At 37.9% G+C, this 22,007-nt stretch overlaps 1 protein-coding gene and 1 long non-coding RNA gene across 12 annotated transcripts in view; one reads left to right on the top strand and one right to left on the bottom strand.

The window, feature by feature from the left end:
• Positions 1 to 22,007, top strand: part of LOC137858810 (von Willebrand factor D and EGF domain-containing protein-like) — a 176,281-nt gene that overhangs the window by 55,022 nt on the left and 99,252 nt on the right. For 6 of the 7 annotated variants that reach the window (XR_011098020.1, XM_068687112.1, XM_068687110.1 and 3 more), the window contains 6 exons: positions 2,000 to 2,089; positions 3,352 to 3,487; positions 6,968 to 7,185; positions 9,866 to 9,939; positions 16,812 to 17,082; positions 20,121 to 20,299. Coding sequence is in view for 6 of the 7 variants with exons in the window: in XM_068687112.1 (XP_068543213.1) it covers positions 2,000 to 2,089; positions 3,352 to 3,487; positions 6,968 to 7,185; positions 9,866 to 9,939; positions 16,812 to 17,082; positions 20,121 to 20,299 (968 nt within the window). In the remaining variant the exon portion in view is untranslated. Of the gene's footprint in view, positions 1 to 1,999; positions 2,090 to 3,351; positions 3,488 to 6,967; positions 7,186 to 9,865; positions 9,940 to 16,811; positions 17,083 to 20,120; positions 20,300 to 22,007 lie in introns of those variants that run through there. The other variant, XM_068687113.1, reaches the window with a different exon arrangement.
• Positions 1 to 22,007, bottom strand: part of LOC137858811 (uncharacterized) — a 196,268-nt gene that overhangs the window by 7,059 nt on the left and 167,202 nt on the right. For 2 of the 5 annotated variants that reach the window (XR_011098022.1, XR_011098026.1), the window contains 5 exons: positions 18,077 to 19,451; positions 15,404 to 17,873; positions 15,127 to 15,275; positions 12,681 to 12,809; positions 7,455 to 7,732 (listed from right to left, as the gene is read on the bottom strand). This is a non-coding gene — a long non-coding RNA (uncharacterized lncRNA). The other 3 variants (XR_011098024.1, XR_011098025.1, XR_011098023.1) reach the window with 3 other exon arrangements.

Genomic DNA, 22,007 nt, shown 5'->3' on the forward strand with positions numbered 1-22,007 from the left:
AAGAGAAAGAAATGTTGACTACTGAACTAGAGAAAAAGAGCAAGTATTTAGTTGAAGGCAAATAAATAAAGAAATAAATAAAAATCTCCTTGCAGTGACTATGATAATAATGATGTGACAAACTGTCAACCTGTAGCTCGGTAGCCGATGAACACGTCGGCTGGTTGTGAAGCGAAGTGTGCACCTAACAAGGTAAAGGCACTACAAGGAGAGGAGCGATAGGAAAGACAGGAGTGAAATGTAACTTGTGACGAGTGCCTGTACACCGAGACTTGGGAAAGCTTGTGCTAATCTCCATACATGCTGGAGGTAGAACTGTAATGGACTGAAAATCTTCTCAGCATGTCTTTACAGAGTAATTTTCCATTTTGGTGTTATCAATAAAATATGCCTCTTTTCTACAACAGGAGAAAACACAGTGTGTGCAGGGAATGGAGCTGGGTCCCCATGTGCTTCAGGGTGTTATTTTGGGGCAGATCCCTGGGAGATGGGACACATCCTTGTGAGCAGCCCTGCTGCTCTGTCTGAATGATTTGGGTAAAAATCATTGAAGCAGAAAAGTGCAAACAGCCCACCAAGCATAAATAAATATAATATCTGCAGTGCAGGTGCAGTGGATTTGCTTACTGAGCTCTGTATGGGATTTGTTTTTATTATTTTTCTTACTATTTTATATTTTTTATCATTACCTGGAGAACACAAATTTCTCTCCTTTGGAGGCAAATTAGCTAACAATGTTTCTGAGGGATTTTAACCTTGAGAGATCTCTGAGGCCCATGTTGCTTTTCCTCCAGCTTGGAAAACCATAAGGTGGTAATGAACAGGGCTTTTTTGGGTCGTGAAGGAAATACTCCAGAGCAGTAGGCAGCTCATGTCTACAGGACCACATGAATCTAAAAATACCCTGTTTCTTTGAGCTGATTTTGCTGGCACTGGCAATGAGAGTAGTACTTGAGCCGGCCAGTGAGAGACACTGGGAGCCATAGAATCTGTCTGGAGAAGCTCCTCACCACGAAAAGTAAATCAGATCGGTCTGCTTCCTCTTCATGGGTCACTTGAGGCTTCAGAAAGGCAGCAGCTATAAATATGCCATCTGACCGATTGGAATTGATTTACTATGGCACAAGCTGTTACTCCATTTCCGAGAAAAAGGCCCCCAAAAAATGAGAGCTGCAGTTTCAGAGCTGGCTGTAGTTTGCTTTAAGGAAAAATTCTGTAGTTTAATCTTATGATCCTAGAAATGATGTTAGCAGTTTGGGTTTTGTGAAAGCAATGAAACATTAAGATGGCAGATGGTGTGCGGGCTCAGCAGAGATAAAGGTTGCGTGACTGTGCTAGGAATAAAACATAAATGGCATGGTACATTATGTCTGGTGTTTTTTTTGTTTGGGGGTATTTTTTTATTATTATTTTTTTTTATACTATAAACCTTTCAGGCACATCTGCATCATTTTTTATAATGCAATAAGAAAAATGGAGCTTCTTATATTGCTGACACTTTTTCTGAGGCTGGATGACTGTCAAACTAATTTAAATTAAAAAACAACTTAAAAACATAGTATTCAATCCATCAGGCACTCTGAAGTCTGGGATCCCAAGGGCCAATGTCCTGAACTTGACAGCAATGTCTATAAACAGTGTAATTCTCCCTAATTAAAATGAGTTAATATTACTAACCCTTACAAGTTGTTTGGAAGGATAAAAAAGGAAATGCACCGTAAGCATTCAGTGTTAGTAATTGTTTAGACAGAAGCCATGTTTCTTTGCTTGTTATATGCATCAAAAATTCTTTCAGATCTTGAGGTTTATGCGTAAACTTTCTTAATACCTAACGCCCCCCTCCAATACGTTTCAATGGTTTAAAAAAGCAAAAAAAAAAAAAAAAGCAAAAAAAAAAAAAAAGCACAGCAATGCAGAGGAACAGGAAGATGTATTATTATTTGTTTTTTGTTCAAGAAAAGCTACAGCACACACTGTTTACACTGTTTATTTACTGCAGGTCTTTTGCACTGTCACTGCATTTGCAAGGGACACTCCTGAGCAGCAATCGTTGCCTGAGGAGAGCAAAGGTTTCTACGCTGGGATTAAGGTAATGCCAGTGGCCCTGATTTCCTGACTTCTCCAGCGTCTCCTTGGGGAATATTTATATATTATCTGACACGCTCTGACAAACAAGGCACAGACACATAGGCCTTGATCATCATAACCAGCACTGCTTTTATGCTCACTTTGTGAAAATGTCTTAATAAATTATATGGCTTTCAGTCTGTTTGCAAAATGCCCTAAAGCACCCATCAGCAGAGTGTGCAGGTGTTGACACTAATGCAGCATAAAGAATGTGCAAAACTACATCTGCCAGTAAATACGCCCCAAAGTACTCTGGTGGTTATGTATAAATGGCAGCCACACCTACAAAGATGCAGAATTTTTTTTTTTTTTCTAACTAAACCAGAACAAAATGAAAACTGGTATGAATTTTTATCCATCTCTTCCTTATGGACAGGCCCTACAAAAATCAAGTTGCTAAGGGTAAGTCACACTGAGTGCAAAGCCTGGGTCTAATCAAGGATGTGACTGTCATCTAGGATAATTTGAGATCTTCTAAGCATCTAAGTTTCACGGCTACAAGAATAGGCTTTGAAAAACTTGGAAGCCTGTTCTGTGTGACATTGGAAAAACAGTTACATTTTTTTTGGCAATGTCCAAATTTCCCAGGGAATGGAAATTCCTATTTCTGACTGCCCCTGGGTGCTGTTTCTGCTCTTGCCCCAGCAGAACAACCATGCAGAGACCGCCCAGCCCCAGATCCTCTTCCCCGTGCACTGAAGCTGCAATATATTATGTATAGAGAAATCTTTCTTCCTGCCATAGCAGGGAAGAGGAATCAGGTGAAAATTGCACTAGCTTTGCACCTGGAGCAGAGTACAAATATAGAGTCCATGATCATGAGGTAATGCCATACTTTAGGTTATAAATACTACTGGTATTTCTCTCAGTGCATTGGAATGGGAACCAGGGATATTAAAAATGAACAAATTCTATGGTGGTATACTATTTTCCGGCTTAATAATAACCTATTTTTAGATGAGGAGATGAGAATTAATTAGACACTATCTATGACAATTGCAAACATTTTTTTTTTAATTATGAAGAGCATTAAAATATATTAACAAAAAATTACCTTTGGAAAGTTGCAGATAATTTCTAAAAATTATTATTATAAAGATTATTATTATTTTACAAGCAGTTATATTGATTCATAATCAATTAAAAACACTCAAAATGTCAGAAATATCAGTATTGCCTTATTAATCTATAAAAATGATGTAAAAGGTATTATTTTATTTCCAGTTTTTACCAGAATCGTTACAAATTGCAGAAGATGGCAAGGAACACGTTTTGACCATTCTGAGCACTGTGCCCATTACTTGTTCTGGGCACGATGATTCCTGTAAAATCACGTTACAGCTAAGTACTGAGGATTTGGGTGAGTTTTACATATTGGCATCAAATCAATGTGATTACTTTTTCCTGTACTTTCATTACAATGAATTCTAGGTGAAATTATAAGCCTCAAATAACTAAAGGGGGCAGAGCCTATAAGCTCAACAAACTAAGCCATATATTTCTTTGTAAAATAAAATAAATGATGATATCACTCGGGTATTTGACACCAAAAAACATCTGACTAGTCTTAACCTGAACAATAGTCCATGAAGATTTATGGGTAAAATACCTGTGAGCAGATGTTTTTTTAAAACTCCAGGAGCATAATATTCTATTTAAAGTTTTTGTTTGTTTGTTTGTTTTTGTAGAAGAAATGGCCTTAGATAGAATAATTTTATCAATTATCAATAAGAAACTCACCTGCATATTAATTATTCAGTAAATGTTTCTCTTTTCTGCCTTACAGTTATTGTCTGTCTTAATAAAGAAGAAAAAAAAACATTCTTATGATTATGTATTATTCTCTTTCTAAAGTTATTTTTTTAACTTGGAAACACTGACAATGTTACTTAGAAAATCCTCTTGCTCTTTTAAACAGTGTATGCTTTCCTAGGTTAATCTGGTGGAATATCATGCTTAATCAAGGGCCCTATATGGAGTTTTACTTACCATTTGCACTAAATAAAACATCCAACCATTTTTCTAACAAGGGGTTTATTTTTCTTCCATGGGTGATTCAGTGAGAAAAATGTTTACAGATAGGATTAATGCACAAAAAGAGAGATCAAATAAAAATAATATTAAAAAAAAAAAAGCTGACAAAGCCCAGATAGTTCCTGATATTTTTCCCTTTCTGATTCATCTCCTTTCCCTCTCCATCCTCAGCCAAGTGCACAGACAGAAGAAAAAAAAAGTCATTCAAATGATATCATAACACAATGATCTTAAACTGAACGGCACCTTATGGTTCCAGCAGCTGTGTTGGCTCTTGTACATGGAGTACTTTGCATTTCTTCATGGCTCAGTGCTGTTCCCTTCTACATATTGCTCTTGGCTTACAGTCTCTGCTAGTCCATCAGGCAAACATTTGCTGAACTCATGGGAACAGATTTTCTTAGATATTGAGGTAGCTAAGAATGCAGGCTCATGTGTGGTGGAATATCCCCGAAACCTCCAAGCAACCTGCAAACCTACAGCTGACAGGGATCAAATGAGAATAAGGCATATAACCTATCAAGGTAATTTTTGAGTTTGATAGATTGGAATGAGGTTGACCCATTGCCATGGTCTTCTCCAGTACCACAACATGCATTTTACTGGAAGAAAAAGATGAGGCAAGATCTGCAGAAGTAGATTTATTTTCAATTTGTCAATGGGCATGATGTGTTGGTGGCAAGATTTGCCAGGATGGAGTCAAAATTTGACCAATTAACTAATCTTTGAAATAGTTTGCTGTTACAGAGGCATTTTTAATTAACAGTTTTAATCAACACATTTCTGTAGCTTAAACTAATAACCAACTCTAACCTTTGATTACTCCACCCTGAGGCTGTTTCCTTAGATGGCAGTTGAACTAGTATTGATCAATTGAGATATCTATATGTACTTAAGGTTGAGAACCTACTGCTGGGTGTTTGTACAACCATAGGTTTGTTTTCAGCCTTTATTGTCAGTAGGGTCCATTTTTTTTATCTGAAGGAATGCTGAGGGCTTCTGAAAAACATAGTGTCAGTCACAGTGCTATAAATTGAAAATGAAAACTATTTTAGCTGAGATTCGTTTATACCAAGCAAATTAACCGACAAGCTCCTTGTCTGACTGAGTCCATCTGACAACGCTGTTGTGTTAATTATGTAGGGAATAAGTGATAAGAAAGCTAATTACAAGCACAGAAATATCTCTCTAAGTTCAGACAATATCATAATGAATGCCAAGACACAGCAAAGCCACTGGAGTTCAGCTTCTGTTAAGTTTATCATTGCTATTTTGACAAGATGATTTTCTTTGATTTTAAACTTTTGTTCTGGGTTGTGAGCAGAGCTCATGGGACTGTAATAGCAATAACTATTCTTCATGGAAGCCTCCAATTTAATTGAATCAAAAACCTTGAAAATAAACCGGGACTTTTCTATAAGATGTAAGGCATCCTTTAAGGATTTGGAATGAGTGATGATGTGCTATTAACAGTTGTAGGTTTTTTAGTTCCATTCTTACAGAACTCTACAGGGTTAATTTCAATTACATTTTATGAGTCTCTTCCATAAGGAATAAAATGTTGATTATGTGATTGTATTAGAAATACCATTGTAAAATACCTGAATGTCATCTACTATAAATTATTAAGCAATTCTACAAACGGGAAAAATTATATGGAAATCACTTATTTTCATATCTGATTAATTCTATTGCCGTCATTTCTATAACACTGTTCTTATCAGCTGATAATATTGGTCTGGGACAGAAAGCTAAACATTCAGTACAAATGCCAGCAGCCCTGAAATCAGCAGCAGGATTCTGATGGCCTGGTAGGGCCATGACTTCATTCTTTACCTAACAAAGGACTCATGAAGGGTTAGTCTGCTCCTGAGGAGCAGATAGACACTATCTGAAATGCAGACCAGCTGTATCAGAACCAAATGCTATTATTATTCGTTGTTCATAAATGAAAAATGATAGTAAATGTCAATGTAAGAGAAATCAAGCAGATTGGTTTGTCCTTTACCTGGGATTTAAGCATGGAGGGCTAATCCTCAAGGGAAATGGACACTAGTAGACCTACTAGAAAAGGTTTCTTTTGGAAATATATGATGTGCAAAGCTTCATGAATAACTTGGGTTGCCATTGCCATACTGATTTTATTCACCATCCTTAACTTCCCGACCCATCACAGATACCTACATAGCCAGTATCATCATTAACTTGTTACTTTTCCACAATCTTTTAGTGAATTTATCTCACAACCCCATTATTTTACAGATTAGAAAGTAAAGCACAGCATCACAGTATAACCAAAAGTAAGTAACAGAGAAAGCTCTCCAAATCTGCTGCATTTATCTTCCTATGATGGATCCAAAGTTCACTAAAAACTGACTGGAGAACATTCCCTTTCCAGATCAAAAATTCTCTATGCTTTAAATTAAATAACTCCCAGCAGATACCTTGTTATAATAAAGCTAGTGAAAGACAAATGTTTTCCAGAAACACAGTTTCATCTCTTTTTGTCACAAAAACAACTCATCTTCATTTCCTGGGCACGGACCCATAAAGATAAGACTGTCATTCCAGAAATATTAGCACCCATGGACAGAAAAGCACCAATGAGTTTCAGTAAGTTGTCTACTGTAGGGGAAAAAAAAATATGTGCTAAAGGATGGCAGACTGAGTCAGTTGCAGCCATCTTCATGCAAAACCTCTCTGAATTCAACAGGTGTGTGTCCTGGAATGTAAAGTATTTGTGTTGGATGGGATTGATAACTGTTTGGATATTTCCTGTTAGACTCAGTGTTCCTGTTCATTTTAGACAGGCAATTACCAGGGCTGCCAGACATCGCCCTTTCAGCATGCCAGGTGGACCTGGTGCCAATGCCCTGCTCAGAGGGCAGCTGTGCAGCAGCCACGCTGACGGTGACAGCCGTGACAGACTTTGCTCAGGATGGGAACCGCATCAGCCGCATCAGAGCTGAGCCAGTCAGATGGAGAGATTCACTTTGGAGGGCTCACACACCAAAGGATGTGAAGGTTAGGTCCTAAAATGGAAAATGTGACAATTTTAAATGGGAGGTATAGCATCAGAGAAAATGAGGCAATGATAAACCTTAATCTTATAGAAACCTGTGGACCACTGTTCGCACAGTAACCTAAAACAGCCTCTCTGAAAACTAAGAAGTGAAGCTTTTTGCTTTAACAGATTTAAGTTTCATTCTCAGTTAGTCCATCAGTAAGGCCAACAGATGGATTATACGTGTAACCAGCCAGCGGTTTGGAGAAAAGCAGAGGAAAGGCTGTACCTTGCTAATGAAAAAGGAGGGTTCAGCATCACTGTGTTCAATATGTGACTGTTCCAGGAATCTCTAGGACGCCTCTGACAACACAGATGCTCTGTCTCTTCATTTATTGTAATACAGAGCATCCAAAGTAAAGATAATGGGAATCAATCAGGGAGGCTACCCACACTGTCCCTGCAGGAAGCCTGGCCAAGGCAGCGTGGTGAGCAGGAGCTAGCCTGCTGGCTGTGGAGCTGGTTCAGAGCTTCAGCTGGGAGGTCTGAAAGCCAAAATCCCACCACCTGGGGGAATAAGCAAGAAGACAGATTTGACTCAGCTAAAACTCTCAGAGCAGTTGGAACATCCAAGCTGGAGCATTTAAAGTAACTGAAAACAAGCTCCCGGCTAAATCTGTAAGTTCACTGTTCTGATTCTGGTGGATTTACTCATGGTAGGATAAGATTAAATTGGACTAAAAGAATTTTTGCCTTCAAATGTAAAATGTCTAGCATGTGTTTATTTCCTTCCTTCTCCAGCACAGGCTTTCCTTACACTTTTTAAGATTCTTAAATCAGAAATTGCAGATAATTCAATGTAGTGCACACACATATTCATATTTTTTTCTTGGAAGCTATGAATGCTTCCATTAAAATATGAAAATGTATCAAATGTGAAATGGAATTAATCAATTTTAATAATAAATTCAATCTATCTCAGTTAAAACTTGATCTATGAAAACATAATAGACATTACCTTCTATTCCCCCCATTTCCCCATTGCTGCTTTGCAGTTAATTAGAGGCATTAATGTAAAACTGCTCCTGCAACATATCAAGGAGAAATCCATACATTAAAATCCGCGTAGTCTATAGTTCTTCAGACTTGCTCAAATATTTTTGATTTATCTGAAAATTGAACAGAAATGGTGGGCAGAACATTCTGACAAATTCAGACACCTGAAAAAATTGATTTCTTCAGTACACTAGGGCTGCCTATAACTGAGACTTGCATCCTTTGCCAGCACCATGCAAGAAAACAGCAGAGCAGAAAAGGTTGTGGCCATGGAGAAAATGGGAAAATTCAGAGATACTTCTTTACATCACTCTGGTAAACACAAATGATACAATTGACCTCAGATCAAAAAGCTGTTCAAAGAGGTGTTAAGTTCTTCATTCCTCCAGACAATCACTTTAATAGTCTGGGATGCCAGACACCTGTGGGTGTCTAAGCAATGTCTCTGTGTGATGGTTGAGGGACATTTTGAAATACAGATGATGTATTGCCTCGGGTGAGGAATTTTATCAAGTACTGTGGTTTTATCTTCACCCTCTTATTCATTTATTTAATTTCTCCACTGTTCCTAAAAGCTAAATTCTGCTTTGTCGCTGAAAGACTGCACAAGGATATAGTGGTCATTCTTCTTCCCTGCTCTGCAGATGGTGGCAGAACTAACTGAATTGCACCTTTGGATTTCTCATGGGCAAAAAGCACGCAAGGAATTAACAGCCCTGGCCAAGAAATCAGCCCTGCAGGCTGGATATGGGAAAATCATAATACTTCATCATGCCCACCAGTGTGACTGGGAGCCCTTTGTATTGCAAATCGCTGCACACCCCAGTCTTGCATTTCTGAGGGTTGGATAGCAGAGTACACAGCCATGACAAGGAACTATCTTGAGAGGCAGAGGAAGTACAGGCCCAGCAGGGCCTGAGATTCAGTTCTTGCAACTTCCAAGAGGGTTTCATGACTTCTGGCTTTCACAGGTATATCTGCTCCTTGCAGGTCACCGGAGTCTTAGACCTTGTCTGTGACCTGGTTTATTTCCAAGTAACCAAGAGCCAAAGCTGATGATCCTTGTTGCTCTAGTAAATCCTTTCCTTTTTCATTCATGTGCCAAAAGCAGACAGCTCCACCAGCTTAATTTGTGTCCTTGTCACCAGTACCCAATTGATAATGTTCACATAAAATTTACAAATCAGACATTCACATGCTGTATCAGGAAATTTAAGGTCAAGCTAGGGGACAGACAGTGACTACTGCTAAAATATGCTAATGCTACTTAATTACAGCATACCTTATACAATCCTTAAGGCATTAAAATTAGTACAATTTAATGAGCACTCTACTCTCTTGATAATTTCAGTGAATGATCTACTTCTTAGCAAAGAAGTTTAATACAAAAGGTTTGCTTTTTACCAGCTAGACAGTGCATTACATCTGGTAGAATAGAAGCACTTTGAACTCCCATATTGCATGGGATTAAACTCAGTTGTTTGAAAGCAAAGCCTATTTTGTACCCATTCACAATTATGTTTTAGAAGTCAGATTTTAGTTTGTACTTGACACATGAATCCTGCCCCTAATGTTTTGTGAGGAGCGGTAATGAAGAAAAACTGCTGTGTAGACTGTATTCATTACGCATTTCATTTTAACTAGGTCACAGTTCGAGACCTCCCAACAGGGAACTGCTACTCTTTCACTGATCCACACATTATCACATTTGATGGATGGTGAGTATTCTACTTTGAAATAATTTGGCTCGATTACTGCAGTTTTCAGTTTCTGGATATAGCATGCATTTGGCTTTACATTAGAATACCAAAAAAGCATTGTACTAGTTTGCTTATAATGATTAATGTAGTGCCTCAGTAACATACATGTTTTCCTTCCAGCTGTTTATATTCATTTTAACAAAAGGATGGGAAAAGGATTGATTTTGAACCTGCAATGGTTTTGAGAGGGAATTATTTTTACAAGCTCAAGGTCAGACTCCAAAATTTGCTTCAAACAAAACCATCGTTAATGACTTTGAGAGGGTTTCTATGTCATGTGGCGTGGTGTTAGAGACACCCCAGTTCCACCCAGGTGAGCCATCTTGTCCCTGTAGAAGCACATCTTGTGCAAATAGCCCGTGTTGTTCCTGACAGTTAGTAATACCTGACACAAATTCATTCAGCCCAAATATGCTCTTGCATTCTCCTATCTACTTCCAGGTCTGGTTTACTCATGGCTATATATCTGAATGGAGCTGACAGTCATAATCACAACCATATACACCTTATAACCATAATCACAACATGATAAGAATGGTTCTGCTGTCTCAGGCAAAAGAAGTCCAGAAATTATGAGTGGCAAATGTCAGGGAAAGTATGCAAAAATATTGCAAAACTGAAGTTGTTCATCCTCCTCTAGTGTCCAGATGTCCTCCTACATAAGTTGCTTAAAAACTTAGTGATCCAAACATGGTATCTTTATGTTTGAAAACCTGCACTCTCCCCTAGCTATGAAACAAAACAGACAGTTTTTAAAGTTTACATTTGACATGTTTGAAGTAAAGTTACTAATATTTCAGATCACATTCCAGTTTTGTCATTCCGCCGTTAACCTCCTAATGGCACAGATAATGACTTTATGAGCATAGCGTCCACAGGGGCTCGGCAGGCGTGATATTCTAATTTCGGTATCCTAATGCCCCAATTTCAATCCAGCATGCTCTGGAGGCAGAAGCATATATTTGTCAGAACATGAACTCTGAAATGACGTCAAAACTGCAGAAATCTCTCGATGAAATGAGTGAGAAAGGCAGTGGCTCTGTTAAAGGCTACACATCTGCCTCAAATAAAGATGTTGCATAAACTGGGTAGTCTGAGCTAGGAGTTTAGCTCTGCACACCTGGGACTTTCTAGTCTTCCTCCTCCTTTTGCTGTATGCCATCTCCAATGTGTTCAAGCGCTTATTTCGTGCAAGTTTGGCTTCTCAGTATAAAGAAAATGGGGAAGAACAAGTGGTACACGGACATTTATGTGCCTCTTGGTATTCACCATTATTTCAAATCTGTATATTACATGAGATCAGAATATTATTTAAAAACTCTTTGTACATTTATGTTTTAAAATATTCTGTTCTGATTTAGGGCCAAGGCTGGACAGGGACCTGACAGCTTGTTGTATTTAGGAAGCCATAAATTACTGAAAATGGCTTTTTGGAATGGGGGAATACTATAAGCCACGTAGAACAATTTTACATAGCTTCCACGGGCAAAAGGTCTAAAATAAAACAGAGAAATTTTACTTCAGTAACTCATTTTGGAGCTCTGTTACTTACAGCACATGGAAATACTTCTAATTCTAAGCAATTTACAATTCCATTTAAACACAAGCAGTTTGGAAATGCCTGTCCTTCTGTGGCACCATGCCTCTGAGTCACACAACTCTGAAACAGAAAAGTCCCAGGAATACCTGGCCCCTTGGTAACCTCACGTTTCTTTGCTGTGGGCATTCATTACTGCTCTGTCCAGTATAGCTTTAAATGAGCCAAGTGATGGGGCTTTTGCCATCTCAATAACCAGGTTATTTCACTAAGATATATCATTTGATATTCAGCCAAGTTTCTTACCCATCATTTCACAGTCCCATTACTTCTACTTATATTCCCATTTATTATTGTAAATAATTTCTCTTTCAATTATTGTAATGATTACGCTACACTATTAGATGTCAGTTAAGCAACTTCTCTGTCTGCCTATCCAAAAAAACTTTAACATATTATCAAATGATTTTAAAGCTCTGTATATAAGGAGTGGGGAATGCAGTTCCTGTGTGTCTATTGATACAAACCTACAGCCTATAGATAAAGGTAGACACAGATGTAGACACAGAGTTATGGAATAGAAGCATTTCCCTGTTTCATGAAAGGGTATGTGGTGGGAAACTGTATTTGAAATGTGGGGTGCATTTGGTACTGTGAATATGGAATAATTGCACAAACTGTGGACACAAGAAGCCATATTAGAGTTCTACAATAAAAATAAATAAATAAATAAATAAATAAATAAAAATGTTTCAGACCAATTTGCAGATTGCAGATTGTCAACTGTTGAACAAAGGAAGATAAAATAAAATAAAATAATAAAAAAAAAAAAAAAGAGAGAGAGAGAGAGAAACTTCTCCTAGGGACTAGGAAGCAATAGGTAAATAGGATGAATGGATGCTTTTCAGCATCAGGAGCTATATCACCTCTAAGTGATCAGTAGACACAGGTCAGGTAAGAACAGTACACAGGGGAGAGAGGAAACATTGAAAACACCCTTTTCTCATCTCTGCATGGCTACAAAGATGGCAGCAAACAAAGCTTAATAAAGAAACTACCAAAACTACCTCTGAGATCAACAGAAGAGCATCCATTAAGCAATATAACTCAAAGAAATCAATTTGTTCCACCACTTTATCTAGAATCCTGTAGGTCAGCTTACCAGGATACAGCAGCCTCTAAGGTCAAAATGTTGTAGGCAGAGCTGCTGTGGACAGGTAGTAGTCAATTGTCCCTGTGGTGCATTTTCCATCCTCTCTCCGTGGAGTCCTGCGGATGGCTGTATAAAGAACTGTCATAAGGAAAGCAAAAGAAAGTCTGAAGATGGGGAGCATTGCCAAGAGCAAAACAGTAGGAGTGTTTTCTATGCAAATAAGCATGCACGTAAACACACTCCTACCTTTCTTAGATTTGCTTACCTTTTTTCACTTTCCTACTAAAAATGGTGAAAAGAAGAAAAAATACACAATGGAGACAAACAAGCATGAAAGCAGACAGAAAAATAGAAAACTTAAATGAAAAACAATGCTCATTAAAATTTAGTTTAACTTTGTAAGTTAAGTTAAGCTTAACTTGAAAAAAAATATATAAATAGTTTATTTAGCAGCTTTAAAGTGGAAAAAAATGAAAATTGGTATGAAAAACAAAAGACCAGAAGATATTGATGTGCTTTTTGGCAGCAAAATTTTCCTATGGTCACTTCTAAATTGTAAGTTATTTTGTGAGATTTCACAATAATACTTCCTTTTGTAACTTCTATAGATATATTTTCAATTTCAATGTGTTTTTATTAATTAATTAATTTGTTTGTTTGTTTAATTTGACATAGTGAACTCCCATTATGTCTGAGGTAGCTCATTGTTCTTTATATAACTGAAATACCTAACACACTTTAATGATAGCACTCCCCTTTGCTATGCCTCTGGCTAATGTTTCTGTAGAAATATTTATCTTGTAATCATTCTAGTCTTTTGACCAAAAGAAGTGACTGAAAATCAAAGAAGAATGTGTTGTATTTTACAGCGTAAGCACAATCAATTTATGTATATTGGTGCATCGATGTAAAACGGCATTAATTATACTAGCTAAAATCCAGAGAGAGCTCTTCCTTTTATAGCAAAGTAGCTTCTAAATTAAACAAATGTGAAAGCCTGGTAAAGCAAAAGTATACCCCTCATTATTAGTTATGGCACATTATAAATATAAAAGCTTTTCATGACATAAATTGTAGGTTCTTAAACATGAAGTATTAGCTTAAAACTAAATGTGGAGAATATCCTTTTAAGGTAAAATATAAAAAGGGAAATACTTCTTGATTGGTGAACTATATATATCATTCACGTTATTTTCCTTTTTTTTTTTGAGCTTTCTCAAAAATTTACATCAATCCATCCATCAATATTATTGCAGGGGGAATGGCACTATTTCCTGCAGAGTGACAAAATCCCCAGCTTGCAAAACTTCATGCTTGTGGTTGGTTTTAATGGCATTCATCACGGCAGCCCACAACTAAGTCCTGGGCATGAGCACCCCTCCCAGAGGGCTGTACTTTCTTGATAGTCTGTAGAAATTTACACATCCCCAAGCATACACTGGCTGCTGAACATAACCCAGCAGCTTTACTCTTTGAGAATAACAGAGCTGCTCCTTAGTAATGAGTACTCTGAAACCAGAGGACATCCTTCAGCATCACCTGCTTCGTCCTAGGGTCACAAATAGTATAAAAGAGTTTTTACTCATAAGGAAGGAGGGAGCCCAGAGGAACACAAGAAAAATAAATGATTTGGTGACAGAACTGTGATAGAAAAACTGTAGGAACAGTCACAATAATTAGTGAATAATAAAATTTAATAAAAAAGGTAGCTTGGTGAATATTAAGCACATTGCATTAGTTATTTTAACGTTACTGGAAGTGAGGATTTTTCTATTTCCTTCTGTCCCTCTTTTATCATGAACTAAGAGAAATGATTCCTATAGCATCTTATTGTCATATCAAAAGACTTACGAGCATTTTATAATTCTCACATTTAGAGCACAACTTGAGCTATGACTTCACGCTGGGACAAGAATTTGATGCAGTCCTTGAAAAACAACCCAAATACATACATGGGGAGAGTACATACTTTACATCCACTACACTCATTGCCATAGACAGGGAAGCAGAATGGGGTAATTTACAATGGAGAGCAATTCTGACACAGTTTGTAGTTTCTGTTCACAAAGAATATGCAGAGCTCCCTCTTGCAAGAGCCCCAGTAACATTCCTTTGTGCTTTTAGTTTCACAAGGCTGCAATCTGATTTCTCAAATGTTGTCCAAAGAATCATTATCACAATTACAGTTGTATAAACATCACAAAAATTTACCTGATTACATTCAATTACCCATTCGTGTAATTCAAAGGCAGCTGAAAGCTTCAATTTAGACACGTTACTGTTTGTTATATGCCATGCAATCTATGTCATGACTTAATTGAAGGACGCTAAGTGACTTCCAAGAGAGCTGGATTCAGTCCACTGTCAACGCTTATTAAGCAGTGCTTATTAAACTCCCATTGCTGGAATGATATTTATATGTGCATGCTAATACAGTCTTATTTACCAGACACACCTGATTAGTCTGGATACAGCCATTTTGAGGCATTATGTTCCATCAGCCTCTCTAAAAACCTTTCCTGCTAGGCTCTTCCTGTTGAAAGGTCTCTTGAAGGGAACTGTGGAAGGTGACTCTCATTAAATTTCCTGGCTCCTCAGTCTTCCCTGTGTAAAGGTCCAAACAGAGTTAGTTCTTGATGTTAAGAGACTAACTTTTTTTTTTTTTTCTGTTGTCCTTAGTTCTAATCAGTCTAAGCAGCAGCATCTGCACAGCACACTTAGGATTTATGTACCTGATTAGAAAATAAGATGAGACAAAAGCATTCAAAATTATATCGTTTTATGGCCAACTTCACTAAGTTTTTTTAAGATGAAGTATAATGTCAAATGTGGTTTCTTGCAGAGAAAAGCAGTTGGAGTTTAAATTCTTGCTGTGTTTTAAGCTACATATTTTTCTATGGATTTTATTCTGGAGAGAAATAAAATGCAGATATATACATATTAAAATTTCTTTGTTCTTGAGCCAAAATGAAACAAATTATTTTCTCGTCTGTATAGAACACATTAACAGACTGCAAAAACATTGATGTTTTTATGACACTGCTTAAAAATAATCCTGTTACTTAGTTTAGTGGTTGATTTTATTTTTTTGTATGTTCCGTTTTGCATTTTCCTTTTTACTGTAGAAAACAATAATGCTTATTATTATAAGCTTATGGCTTAGTTTCCATTATGCTTAATTTCCTAAAAATCATGTTTAAAAATAAATGCAGTGCCTGTAAAGGAAGAAGAATCCACTGCTTTTAAAGATGTTAGCTGCTGGCTTGTATGCAGAAATCTCCAGCAACATATATAAAATATGCAGCTACTGCTTTCTTTAACTTTATACATCAGGAAATAAACTAGAGTATAAATAAATAAATATATAAATTAAATTAAATCTGCTCTGGTATGAGGAGAAAGACCTGAACAAGTAGAGGAGGAGGATTTTGCAGGTCCCTAGTTTGGAAAACCTACTAGCGTTCTGTGGTCATGAGGATTTGGATCTGGCCTTGGCCAGGGGAAACACATCCAAAATTATTTTGCCCGTGGCCTCACATGGAGCAAGGATTTTTTGTACAGAGAAGAATGGGAGTTCCAAATTGTTCCACACACAGCAGTGCTCTGATTGACGATCCATTTAGAGCAGAAGTTATGCTTACTATGAAGTTGTTGGGGAGGAACCAACTTTGTTTTAATGGGTTTTCAGTAGAAGCCCAGTTTTTCACATGAAATATTTGCCTAGCCACAGTCAGACTTGTAAAAGTTGGTGATTAGTCACAGAAGAGGTTATCTGAGCACTGATTTTGCTTTGAAGAATATCATGCTGTAAAGCATCCAGTTAGAACCAAAACATATTTATTAAGGCCTGGAGGCAGGGACTTCTTCCCGTTTGCTTTTATCAAATGTTTATCCTTTTTATCCATGCCCGTTGCCATAGCAGCAGCTTGCAGACAGCAACCAGGTTTTCACATGAATTCTTTTGCACTCCCAGCTAATAATGGTGACAGCTACAGCTTGCTTATGGTGCTGGAGAAATGCTTCCCCGCACCTGGATCTTCCCCTTCTTCCAAGCCAGCCACGATGCCGGAGGGGCACAGACAGTCACTCTGGGTGGATGCATTGGGTCTCTAAATCCTGGTTTTGTTTGTCATCATTTAGGCGTTATGATAATTACAAAATCGGCACCTTCCTTTTGTGCCAGAGCACATCGCGGGCGTTCGAAGTGCACGTTCGGCAGTGGGACTGTGGAGGCCTCCGCTCCGCCACGGCCTGCAACTGTGGGGTGGCTGCGCGAGAGGGGGACGACGTCGTCATGCTGGACTCCTGCAATGGCCATTCTCAGGAAACTAGGCCACAGCTCGCCATCCGCAGCACTGGGGCATCGCCACAGGTCAAAATCCTAAAGGCCTACGGAGGGAGAAAAATCACAGTACGTGGATGTTTGAGTACTCTTGTTGCTGTTCTTAAAAATGCCAGTTTAATATTTCTGAATTATTAATGAAGTTGCTGCAAAAGTATCTATCTGAAGGCATGAGAAGTGCCTGCAGCAAAATGTACCAAAAAAAATGAGATGCAGGGAAGAAGCGGGTTGAAGTGTTGGTTTAACCAACTGCGAGAGAAAACAAAACAAATATCTCTGGAAATTTCTTAGAGACATATCCAAGTGCCAATATTGTTGCTTACTTATTGGCGAGCCACTCTCAGTTCACTTGTGCTGGGTACTACCTAACCACATCACATAAAGCAAATTTCTTTGCAGATCTTTCTGATATAAATATTCAAGGAAAGATCACAGATAGCAGAATAATGTAGTTTTACAGTGTAAGAAAAAGACAATGTTAGCCAGATACAGATAGCCCCCAGAAGCCATGGAAATGGGCTCCAAATGTGCAACATTTGCTGTAATTTAAAGTATTTGCCTAAAAAATTATATGGCCATTACAAATTTTGCATAGATATCATTTATCCACACTAATCCAGTGAAATCACTGGAAGAATAAGAGCAGGCTGCACCAGTGGGGTTGGAGAGAAGAAGAGGCACAAATTACGTCCAAGAAGATAATTTTATCCTAAACTTTTGTCATCGAGATTTATTGCCAGGAGACATTTTGGGTGAAGATAGGTCCACAGCAGAGCCAGAACAATGCCAGGGAGTGCCTGTGTTTGGCTGTCCTTGTGATCTCACTTGGAAAAGATCTTGATGAGGTAGTAATTGAAAATCTGTTAATTATAGAATAGAGAAAAAGCAGGAAGCAAGCTGTCATTTCATTTTGCAACTGAATGCAATATAATTACTGTTTTATTACTAGCATAATTGTAGCAAGGAATCCCTATCCTCATTTACACCTTGTGTAAATTTCACTGATTTCCTTTGTGTTTAAAATAAAATAGGACACCTCCAGGCCGTGAATAAGAATCCTTACCTGATCTGAATGGGAATCTGTAGGAATTGTAGGCAATGAATATGGTCCCTGATGGCACCACTGTGAGCAGTGCACCTCAATTTGCTCAGCATTTGTCCTTCATCAGCCTTGCACAGGATAGGAGCTGGTTCTCCTGCATCATTCAAGGCTGCTGCTTGGAATGAGGCTGTTACACCTTTCTGTAGCAGCTTTCAGCAGCCTGTCACTACCTATTGCTCTAAGCTTAGGTCTCAAAAAAATCTTCTTCACAGTCCCAGTCAGCAATGTTACATCCACGTGATTTAGGAAAACCTGGGCTGCTGGTAGGTCCTTTGTGGCAGATGGCTTGCCTTGCCCAGGAGCAGCAGGAAAGGAAGGGTTACAGCCCTCTGAAAAGAAATCCACACCTGGAAATATCCATCCATGCAGTACAGAAGGCTGAAACAGCTCATTCAGTCCTGACAGCAAGGATTTTATAGACAGCCTTGTGGGAGATGCTCCTCCTGGTAGTAAAGCATTTAATTAGAAGGCACATGTTTATCTGAAGGAGGAAACCAAATGCTACCCACCACTATGTCAACTGCAGTCCTCCTGATCTATTTATTAAACAACCACAATAAATAAATAAATAAAAGTAATCAAATCATCAAGTCATTGGAGTTTTCTCATCATCCCCTTAAAAAAATTAAAAAAAAATGTTACTTATAAATGAAACTTATAGCCAAGGTGGAGGTACAACCAAGACCTTCTTGATGTACTCTGAGAGCTGGTTTTACCTGATGATTTTCATTATTCACCAAAGCTAATGCTTTTTATTTATTTATTTATTTATTTATTTTTTAAAGCATGTTTTGATTGCCCCAGTCAAAACACAGAGGGCTTGTGTTGACTGTACAGTGTCCAGAGCTCTTTTTGTCAGCAGAACTCTGCTGCTTGTCTCAACTGGACCAGGAGGGCATGCACAGGCTTCCACAAAAAGTATTCTCCTTGTTGAAATGAGGACTGTGAAGCTAAAATGGACAAGAGTGTTATTTATTGCAAAATGCAAAGGTTGGATTCCAAAACAGAAATACAAATTTAAGTTAAACACTTCTCACAAGCATGAATAGATTTGGTTTGGAAGATATTATAAGGGACCTAAAAAACAATGAGAAAGAAAGCAATGGGCATTAGTAGGTTGAATCAATTATTCTCAGCCAGGGGTGACTTAAAAAAAGTAAGATAATTATTTTGAAATTACTGTAATGAGAAGTTTCCAACTATTTAATGTACTTTTTAAAAATATCAGAAAATGTTTAATTTTGGATCAAACAAAATAGTAAGATTACTTATCAGGATAGAGTGCTCTCGCTCCCACTCTTGGCATGGATCAGTTTCACAATCATTTTCTTTTTACCTAGAAAAATAAAACAAACAAACAAAAATACGTTTCAGTTGAACAGATTTATTCTTTTTTTTTTTTTTTTTTTTTTTTGTTTGGACCACCAATCTGAAAAATCCATTATCCACACAGCTAGTTCTTTGTCTTACCCTCAAGATTTTTTTTCTTTTAAAGGTCAGTGTAAGCCTACCAGAAGTACTTTAATGAGAAAATTGCTTTATCCACTTTAAAACACAATCATTTTCCGGGTAATCCAGCCTTGGAAAATGAAACGATTTTTCAGAGGGAAGAAAGCTGTTTTTCAGACTTGGCAGTTTATCTAAAAGAAATGATTTCCCAGGCAAAGACACAAGGGTAGTCTTATTGTCATGGAAGTTGCTTCAAAAATTAGCTGGTAACTTACCAGTGGGAAAACTTCAATGAATGTAATTATTAATTTAAAAAGAAAGTACTCGTGCAGTTTTATATTTATGTAACATTGTCAGACAGTAGCACCGTAAAATTTGAAAGCAAGCTAAATAATAGCACATATAAATATTTATGGTGCATCTAAGTGATCTTAAATTACCACTGACATTGCCAATGTCTTACCTTGATATCTTTGTTTATAAAAAGGGACATTTTTTATTGCATAAAAAGCCTTATAATGGCTTCAATTCACTGATTTTTTTTCTGCCTCTTCAGATCTTGTTCCCTTCGGGAGCATTTGTTCGAGCTGATGTGAGCGAGTGGGGAATGGGCTTGACGGTAAGGACGCCGAGCAGTGACTTCAACAGCACCAGAGGTTTGTGTGGCCTCTTTGATGGGATCAGTCACAACGACTTGAACAATGTGCCCGAGGAAGACTTCGTAGAAGAGTGGAGGTACAAAGTGAGAGAGGATCCCAGACAGGGAGATGTTTCTCTAGCACTAAATCCAGGGATGTTGATACGTTAATTTCATTATGTACTCCCCTAATGACCTGGCAGAGAGATCTGCTTCATCAAGTAAAGGAAGCCTGGAGGCCCATTACCATCCAAACAGCATGGTGGCTTATTTTTCAGTCAGCACAATGCACATAAGCAGTTACTGAGAAGAAGTTTATATTCACAAGTGATGTCAACTTAACAGCTGTGTTAAGATCCCACTCAGCTGTTAAAAAAAGATGCAGTTCTCACCCGCACTGGAAAATGTAGATAACTGACAATAGAGATTAATTAAGGGTTTGGTATTTCCCTTGTTCTTTTATTCCTGAACACTAATTGCAATATGTGAGTATAGATTAAATGTTACATTTTGACAAAGTGTGGTAATATATGTACCATGCTAAAAGTTAATATCTACTCTGTTAATGATGATGGTGAGCTCAAAAAAAACTCCATGGTCTGGAACTAAAGCCAGGAGCCTGGCACTCTGACATGTCCCTGTCCCTGTCCCTGTCCCTGTCCCTGTCCCTGTCCCTGTCCCTAGCAGCAGCTCACATTTTAATTCTATGTTCTCTAAACATACCTAAAAGGCATTCCCAAAAGTGAACTGGGCTGTTTTGACTGTGTAGGTTTGCTTGTGAATTATGTCTTACAGATAGGGAGAAAATAAGGTGAACACTGCTGTGCAGATTTCTCAAGATCAGCTCATGCCATGATATTTTCTTCTTTAATGTGTGAAGAGCAAGTGCGTGAAAATTTAGCACAGCTGGATCAAGCCCAAACCACAGTTAGATGGGTCAACATGCAGCTTAATTTATCACCAAATCTGTACATGGAAACGTAGTACACAATAAATGCAATACTTTTTAGGCCTAGTGCATTTTAGAAAATAAACAAACACTTCTCCCATATTCTAGTTATATTCAACCAGCCTACATAATGGCTATCTAATAGCAATTTTGACCTGTAGCTACAAATTGTGCTATTTAGAAGTCAACAGCCTTCTCTAACATCTTAAAATTGTGAGGTTGAGTCAGAACTTGCTTCTGGGAAGGCAACTAGAGAAATAGTTTGGTGCAACAACCAACTTCTGCCTACCCAAAGAGAGGCTAACAAGAACATTGGGAGCAGATGGTCAGACATGTTTGTTGAAAGATCAGAAGCCAAGGCAGAACATACAGGAATTTACTTATAAAACAGTAAAGAGTTTTCTAGTGCTTGTCACATATGATGGAGCTACTTGAGGAAAGGAATGGAAAGTTCGTGCTGTGTGAGAAGAGCAAGATGGGTGACACGTTCAACTTCACAGTACTCTCAAGGATGAAGTCTCAAGCACTCTTCAGAAGCCTGATTCAAAAACCAGCAATGCCAATGGAAAGAATAATGTTACCTCCAGAAGACACTGGATCAGTCTCTGATCCACTAACAGAGAAATGGTGCAATAAAAAACACAACCTGGAGAATGATTTTACAGCCACAGCTTTTAATTTCGTTTTAAATAACGCTTAAAGTATGCTATGCTTTCTGCAGCACCTGAAGCTAGTCTGAGTGCTCACCATATGGCAGTTCAGCTCTGTCCCTGGCTCCCTCTACTCTCAAGCAGCTGAAAACAGATCTGTTTAAAACATCAGGTTTCCAATGTATCTTTTAAACAAAATCAGATCCT

This window comes from Anas acuta, chromosome 6 (genome assembly GCF_963932015.1).
Source record: "Anas acuta chromosome 6, bAnaAcu1.1, whole genome shotgun sequence".
In the NCBI taxonomy this organism is placed as follows: Eukaryota; Metazoa; Chordata; class Aves; order Anseriformes; family Anatidae; genus Anas; species Anas acuta.